Source organism: Microtus ochrogaster, chromosome 4 (genome assembly GCF_000317375.1).
Source record: "Microtus ochrogaster isolate Prairie Vole_2 chromosome 4, MicOch1.0, whole genome shotgun sequence".
Classification (NCBI taxonomy): Eukaryota; Metazoa; Chordata; class Mammalia; order Rodentia; family Cricetidae; genus Microtus; species Microtus ochrogaster.
In genome coordinates, this window is record NC_022011.1 from 79,833,665 (window position 1) to 79,842,280 (window position 8,616).

Below are 8,616 nucleotides of genomic sequence, written 5' to 3' on the forward strand. Positions count from 1 at the left end.
ATCCAGCAGTAATTAAGACTCTGGTACCAGGAATCAACATCTGAAGCCCAGATACAGATGCCTAAAATACATCTGGTAGATGTGTATAATTCCTATGTTCCAGGCAAATAAAGAAAAGCCCACTGTTACTAAAGATGGCCTTTGGGCCGAGTTCCCGTGTAAGCAGTCGTCAGTTTCGAGAGTAGGGCCAACAGGTTGGGAGGGAAAACAGAAACGGGGCCCCCCCACGAACAGGAGAGGGGGCGGAGCCCGACGAGGGGCGGGGAGCGCGCGGAGGTGTTCCGCGGTGCTGGGTATCGCGAGAGTTGGGCGGACCGGGGGGCCTCGCAGCCGTCAGTTCCCCCACCCTCCCGGGAGGAGCCGTGGGCTCTGGACTCTCCAAATTCTGAGCTCTCATCATGGCGGCGGCGGCCGCGGCGGCCGTCGGGGGGCCGCAGCCGGCCCAGTCGGAGGTGCCCGAGCAGGGGCCGGCCCTAGACAAGGCGGCCACGGCCGCGCATCTGAAGGCCGCTCTCAGCCGGCCGGACAACCGTGCAGGCGCCGAGGAGCTGCAGGCGCTGCTGGAGCGGGTGCTGAACGCAGAGCGGCCGCTGGCGGGGGCTGCCGGCGGCGAGGAGGCGGCGGGCGGCGGCGGCGGCCCCGGCGCGGCCGAGGAGGATGCCCTGGAGTGGTGTAAGTGCCTTCTGGCCGGCGGCGGCGGCTACGATGAATTCTGCGCGGCCGTGCGGGCCTACGACCCCGCGGCGCTCTGCGGCCTGGTCTGGACGGCCAACTTCGTGGCCTACCGCTGCCGGACGTGCGGCATCTCCCCTTGCATGTCGCTGTGCGCCGAGTGCTTCCACCAAGGCGACCACACCGGACACGACTTCAACATGTTCCGCAGCCAGGCCGGGGGCGCTTGCGATTGCGGGGACAGCAACGTAATGCGGGAGAGTGGGTGAGTGGAGCCCCGGTGAGGCGACCCGGGCCGTGTGGTCCTGCGGGGTCGGGGGAGGCCTAAGGGGAAATCTGGGAGCTGACCCCCATCTGTCGGGGGACGTTTCGGGGAGGGCGCAGACCCAAGGGGCTGGAGGTGACTGAGCTGTCACTGGTGGGAAGGGGGTGGGGAGGATAGGAGAGCAGCATGTGCGGGGAATCGGGCTGGTGATTTTCGAGGAGGTCAGGGTGGGCGAGTGATGAGGGAGACAGGAGTCAGTGCGTGGGGCGAGAGGGCAAGGAAGACAAGCGGATACTTGGGGGAACCTGGCGTGGAGCTGTCAGTTGTGTACTTGTTGGGGAAAGGCTGTACAGCTGCCTGCCGGGTTCCGGAGAAGAGCCTTAGAAGTGATTTGGATTGACTGGGAGTGGTTTGGGATCTGAATTGGATCACCTGATGATGAGGGCCTGGGAGATGGTCTTGTACTGCAAGGAAGGACCCTTGGGGGAAAAGCTGAACCGTCTGTGTGTCTGTCTGAAGGACTGAGCCCTGGAGATGACGGGAGTTGAGGGGGGAGGGAAGGGGAGGGGCTTGCATAAAAAGGGACTGTTGAGCTGTCAGTAGAGTATTTGGTGTGCTGGAGTGACATCGAGGTTTGGGCTCCCGAGCAGTCAGATATAGAATATCCCTCACACCAGGAGAAGGAAGAAATCGCCGAGTGAATTAGGAGTTAAGTGCTAGGTCTTATCTAGTAAAGGGCACCTTGATCATTAATATGACAACATCCGTCTGAAGGAGACACTCAACACATGCATCTTTGACAAACGCATGCGTTTTTTGATATGTGCAGTACACCTGATGTTGGCACCTATGTCTTAATCCACTTGCACTACAGTCGTTAGTGATAAATTCCTTAAATAGTCAAGAAGTTAGTGGCCGGGGAAGAGGTTTCTGAGCAGAAGGATTAAGAAAAAGGATTTAGAAGGAGATAGTAAGAACTTGCAAATAAAATCAGGGCCAGCAATTAGACGTTGAATTTTTTTGCTTCACTTTTAGCGTTTTAATATTTATATATTATTGAATATATAAGCCAAAATATATTAAAGAGACCGTTGGAAGTTTCCCTCCTTTCTGGTCTCTTGTCTGCCAGTCCCTTCCCTTGGCTGAGTTTTTTTTTTATTTATTTATTTATTTTTTTTGGCTGAGTTTTTCTAGTGCAAAGCAAGCAACAATAAATGTTGTTTCCTACTTTTGCTGTTTCCTTTCATCCAAAAGGTAACATTGTTTTACATCTTGCTGTCTTCACTTTGATGTCTTTCATATCAGTAAATCAGTTTCCTGATTCCATTTTGTAAAAACTGCTACACAATGTTCATGAATTTTCTGCTTTTAATTTAATTCATTTGATGGGCATGAAGAGTTCTAGTACAAAATAAAAACCCAGTGCATGGTGTACTAGCCTTCTCTCACCTGTACAAATATATCAGTGGGGTAAATTAAAAATAAAAATAAAAACCCGGTGCATGGTGTACTAGCCTTCTCTCACCTGTACAAATATATCAGTGGGGTAAATTAAAAAGCTGAGATGTAGAAACATTTCCTTCCCAAAGCTTCCCCCCCCACCCCCCACAGGGTTTTTCTGTGGCTTTGGAGCCTGGCCTGGAACTAGCTCTGTAGACCAGGCTGGTCTCGAACTCACAGAGATTCACCTACCTCTGCCCCGCGAGTGCTGGGATTAAAGGCGTGCGCCACCACCGCCCGGCCCCAAGGCTTGTTTTAACTAATGTAGGGAGTAGCCTATTTTCCAGTAGCCTCTTTATCAGTGTTATCAAACAGTGATATCAAAACTTTGGATTTTTTTTTTCTGTTTGGTGAAAGTGTCAAATTTTAACTGCTTCACATAATTTAACTCATTTAATCTTTAACAATTTTGAGATACTTACTGTTATTATTCCCATTGAATTGGAGAGGAAAATAGGGCACAGATTTTTAAAACTTGCTAAAGATCAGCCAGGTAGTAAACTAGGCATGCTGGCTCCATATCCTGACCTCTCAGTTACTTCTGCCTACTGCCTATATTAAATAGTGTTCTTTAATTTGTTTGGTTTTGGGGACTTATCTCTGTGTTGTGCATGCTAAGAAGGTGCACTTCCGCCTTCTTCCACATCCAGCCTCTAAATAGTCTTACTGTTTTTTCTCTTCAGTACTGTTTTGTCTTTTTGATTTTAAATGTCATTTTTTTTTAAAACCTCCAATTAAAAAATAACAGACACACAGCACATGTGCAGATTTCAGAAGACAACTTTGAGTTTGGGATCTGGGGATTAAATTTAGGTAGTCAGGAGTCAGGCTCGTATGACAAGCTCTTTTTTTTTTCTTTCTTTTACTTTTTGGTTTTTTGAGACAGGGTTTCTCTGTGTATCCCTAGCTGTCCTGGAACTAGCTCTGTAGACCTGGCTGGCCTTGAACTCACTGAGATCCGCCTGCCTCTGCCTCTCAAGTGCTGGGATTATAGATTTGCACCACTGACGCCTGACTGTGATGCTCTTTCTATACTGAGCCGTCCTGCTGCCACATCATCCTCCTTTAAAAAGAGGTGCATTGAGTCCGAGTTATAGCTGTCTCACTGAGGCATTTTTACTTCTTGTTCTAGGTTATCATGCAGGGGAACTAATAATGAAAGAAGTAATGTTGGTTCTTCCCTGAATTTGGAACAAAGTGGTAATTATCAGATTGTTCTGGAGGAAATGCAAACCTGGCACTTTAAAATTATGATGCTTCATTCTGGAAGTGGAAATAATATTAGTAAGGTTTTTGTTTTGTTTGACATAGGGGCCTGGCAGGGGTAGCGCACGCCTTTAATCCCAGCACTCCGGAGGCAGAGGCAGGCGGATCTCTGTGAGTTCGAGGCCAACCTGGTCTACAAGAGCTAGTTCCGGGACAGGCACCAAAGCTACAGAGAAACCTTGTCTTGAAAAAAAAAAACCAAAAACAACAACAAAAAAAAGAAGTTTGACATAGGGTCCTGGAACTTGTGTGTAGACCAGGCTGGCCTTGAACTTTCAGTGACCCTCTAGCCGCTGTCTTTCAAGTGTGAGTATAGGTGTGAGCCCCCATGCTGGGACTCAGTTCTCTCTGTCTTTCTCTTGAGACAGGGTCAGTCTTGATGCCTAATCCCAGCTGGCAGGGAATTGTCTTCCTGCCTCATTCCTCCAAATGCTAGGATTATAGGTGTGAGTCATCATACCTAGCTTCCAATGACTTATTTATTTATTTAAAAAATACAAACATAGCTAGGCAGCGGTGGCACACGCCTTTTCTCCTAGTGCTCGGGAGGCAGAGGCAGGTGGATCACTGAGTTTGAGGCCAACCTGGTTTACAGAGCAAGGTCCAGGACAGCAAGGCTACACAGAGAAACCTACATCAAAAACTCAAAACAATAGCAACAAATTAAATCAAAACAAAACAAAAACAGGTTTAGGGCATTCATGCTCTAGATAAGTCCATGTATTTTTATTGAAGTTTCAGGGAATTTATTTTGCCCATGGTAGCAGTTGTACATGATTTGACACTTAATATTTACTGATTTAATTGTTCTCTCAGAAAAATAGAACTGTTGCCTGTGTGTTCCATGTCCAGTGTCAATGGACAAGACTGAAACAGCAGTGGAACCATGTGGTTATTCTAAAATTTCTACCCCTTTAGTGGTTTAGATAGAATAGTTCTGGGCTGAACACCTACTCTGCTCCCTTTAGAGAGAGAGGTGATGATGACCGGGAGTGTATGCTAAGGTGCAGCTTCCGGAGTCATTTTAGAACTAGAACCAACGTGTTATTACAGTGTTCCAGGTGGACAGCACTGTGTTACCCTGGCACGGGCAGCAGTCCCTACAGTTAGCTAACACTGAGAATTCATATATTTTTGAAGTTGCTTTTCTCATTAGTATAAAAGCTTGTGAGTTCCACTGTACTGCTCAGGAAATCTCAGAAAGATCCTCCTTTCCCTGGGTTCTTTCTACTGTATTGGCTATTTACAGTGTTGGGGATTGAAACTGGGATTGTAACTAGGAATGTGCTCTATCTCAGAGCTATACTTTGTCCTTGTATCTTCATACTCAGAAGAAGCCTTGTCGTGCCTTAATCCCTTTTCGTGTGTCTGACTGCTGTGGTTGGAGATGGTCCATCACAACAATATTAGCATTTCATTTACACATTTGCAATTATAGAAATAAGGGAAAGATTCAGTTTTTTTTTGGGGGGGGGCATGTTCTCTTTCCTTAGCTCTGACTGTCCTGAAATTCACTGTGTATAACAGACTGGACTTGAACTCACAGAGATCTGCCTGCCTCTGCCTCCTGAGTGCTGAGATTTAAAGCATGTGCCACCAGTCCTGGCTTGAATTATTTTAAATTTAGTAACATTGATATTATCAGTGTAGTAGTGGTTTTAGCAGATACAGGAAACAAAGAGAGAATAATTGAGGACTCATTGTGAGATGATATCACAAAGCATATGGAAATGATATATTAACAACCATGTGTACCTGGGCTAGGGAGATGGCCTGGTAGTGAAGAGTACTTGCTGCTCTTGCAGAGAACCTGAGTTCAGTTTCCAGCACTCACATGACAACTTACAACCATTGTTGCTCTAGTTTCGGGGAACCCAGCATCCTCTTCTAGCCTCTGGGGCTACTTCACACATGTGATGCACATGAATGTAGCGAAACACATACACATAAAAATAAAATAAGTCTTGAAAAGGAAAACAATTTATAACAATGTGATGTTTTTGTCTGTGGTGCCGGAGAGCGAGCTGTGTTTTCCACATGCACAAGAGTCATTATTATTCAATGTTAGAGATGGTCGATGGGTGAGTGAACTTAAAAAACAAACAAAAACAATGTGATAAAAAAATCTAAAATAATAAAGCCAGGCGTGGTGGCACATGCCTTTAATCCCAGCACTTGGCACACAGAGGCAGACAGATCTGTAAGTTTGAGGCCAGCCTGGTCTATAGAGTGAGTGAGTTCCAGGACAGCCAAAGATACACAGAGAATCCCTGTCTTGAAAAACAAAGCAAAAAAAAAAAATCTAAAATAATTTCTGACTTGGTGTGGGAGATCCTTTTGTCTATGTGTTGCTTTTATTGGTTAATGAATAAAGAATCTGGCTTGGCCTGATAGGGTAGAACAGAGCTAGGTGGGAAAGACTAAACTGAATGCTGGGAGAAAGGAGGCAGACTCAGAGAGAAGCCATGTAGCCCCACCAGAGACAGATGCCTGAACTTTAGCTGGTAAGCCATAGCCACATGGCAATACACAGATTAATAGAAATGGGTAAATTAGTATGTAAGAGTCAGCCAATAAGAACCCAGAGATAATGGGCCAAGCAGTGATTTAATTAAGATGGTTTCTGTGTGATTATTTCAGTTCTGGGCAGCCGGGACAAACAAGTGGCCTCCTTACTACACTGACTAGCTGGTTTTAGGTTATGATGGGAAACTAAACAGAACTGAGATTTTAAACATACCTCAAATTTTGATGTAGTTATTTTAACATATTATCATGTCTTATAGATTTTTTTGCTACTTTGCTCACTTTCTGTCAGATTTTAAGGTACTTACAAATAGGCACCCTAGATGCCAGCATAGATGCTCCCTAAATGTTAAGTTGGCCTCTATCTGAAAGGTCACCCTAAGATAAATTACTTTATTATTCAGGAAATGGCTCCATTCCCCCACCTTTAAAATGTCAAAAATGTCATAACATATATGAGTGGATAGAGTTAAACGTCCTTTTTTCACCATTCCTCAATAAGGGATTGCTTTCATTTTCATTTGACCTTAATTATGCACTTCAAAGATGTTAGCAATAATGAATCAGTACTTTAGCTGTCTTGTTGGAAATACTTTGGTAGTTTGGTTTGTGACAGTGCTGAAGTGAAGGCAGTGAATATCTGATTAACACTCTTTTTCTGCAGTTATTTCCCCTACGTGTATTGGACAGTGTTTCATATTAGCACATGGTGCATTTTCTTTTCTTTTTTTAAAAAACACTTTGTTTTATTTTATGTGTTATGAGTGTTTTGCTTGAATGAACCACTTGCATGAACCACTTGCATGCCAGGAACTAGAGTTACAGATGGTTTTGAGTCACCATATCAGTACTGGGAATTGACTGGGTCCTCTGGAAGGTCAGTCAGTGCTCTTTACTTCTGAGCATCTCTTTAGCACCCCTCCCCCTTTTTTGAGATAGGTTTCCAGGATGTTGTCCCAGTTGGCCTTGAACTCTTAGGGTTCTGCCTGCCCCATCTCCTGAGTGCTGGGATTAAAATGCACATGAGTACTCTCCCCTGTTTTCTGTTCAGCAGTTACTTAGTGTTCCAGCGCATTTTCATGGGGCTGTTGTAAATGCTGGTGTAGTCAGTATTGTCATATAGTTTGTGTATGCACACATTTGTATGAAGATAAACTCCCAAAGACTACAACTCAGTTAAAGAAGGTGTACACTGCAATCTTTGATAGATCCATTTAAAGAAACCAATTTACACTCACCTCAGTGTATGAATTGGTTTCTTTCCATCCTGGCCCACATAACATGTATAATATTTTATTTTTGATTTTTCACTTGCATTTTTCTTTCATACAGAAAACTCAGCATTATACATTTAACTCACCCTAGTGATAGGTTCAGTATAGCCTTTTCCATTTCCTATTTTGGCAGTGTGGCTTTTCTATCAAGCCGTGGGTTTTGTAGTTGTTACCATTGGTCCTGGGAACTTCTACCAGCTTAGCCAGGACTCTTCTTTTTCTGAGTTAACCTGTTGAAGCAATGGTGGTATGAACTGCTCTGGGATAATGCTCTTGTACACCGTAAAGTTTTGTCACTTGTATTGGTTTAATAAAATGCTGATTGGCCAGTAGCCAGGCAGGAAGTATAGGTGGGGCAACCAGACTAAAAGAATTATTCGAAGAGGAAAGGCAGAGACGCAGTCACAAGCCAGATGCAGAGGAAGCAAGATGAGAATGCTGAACTGAGAAAAGGTACCAAGCCATGTGGCTAAACATAAACAAGAATCATAGGTTAATTTAAGTTGTAAGAGCTAGTTAATAGTAAGCCTGAGCTAATAGACCAAACAGTTTATAATTAATATAAGCCTCTGTGTGTTTCTTTGGAACTGAACAGCTGCAGGACTAGGCAGGACAGAAACTTCCAACTACAATGAACTTTCAGTATAAGTTTGATAATAAAGATATGTGCCTTTACTCTCACATTTATATCCCATTTATACATACTGACGTTTTAGCAAATTAATTGTGTTATGTAATATGGTTAATGGTTGAAGTACTAGTATTATTTATTTTTTCTTTTTTTGAGACAGGGTCACACTGTGTACACCTGGCTAGCCTGGAACTCACTATGTAAACTGCACTGGCCTCAAACTCATGGAGGTCTCTTGAGTGCTAGGTTTAAAGGCATGCACTATCACTCCTGATAGAGATAATCTCTTAGATTATATGTCTGCATGTATTTGTATGGACTGCTTGTTAAATTTCTTCCCTATGAACTTGGAATTTTCTTTAATGAAACAGTCATCTAACTGTGAAGCTAACAATTCAAACAAAGGAGCAAAACACCTTTTGTGATATAAAAAGCTTTAAGTCTGTTGTCTTGTTTTCTAGTTATCTTTTTTTTTTTTGGTT

The 8,616-nt window shown here is 44.1% G+C and overlaps 1 protein-coding gene across 3 annotated transcripts in view; it reads left to right on the top strand.

The window, feature by feature from the left end:
* Positions 1–340: 340 nt before the first annotated feature.
* The window catches only part of Ubr3 (ubiquitin protein ligase E3 component n-recognin 3), a 141,597-nt gene continuing 133,321 nt past the window's right edge, over positions 341–8,616 (top strand). For 2 of the 3 annotated variants that reach the window (XM_013345877.2, XM_026778748.1), the window contains exon 1: positions 341–937. In XM_013345877.2, the coding sequence (XP_013201331.1) occupies positions 399–937 (539 nt within the window). In that variant the 5' untranslated portion in view covers positions 341–398. The remainder of the gene's footprint in view (positions 938–8,616) is intronic. The other variant, XM_013345878.2, reaches the window with a different exon arrangement.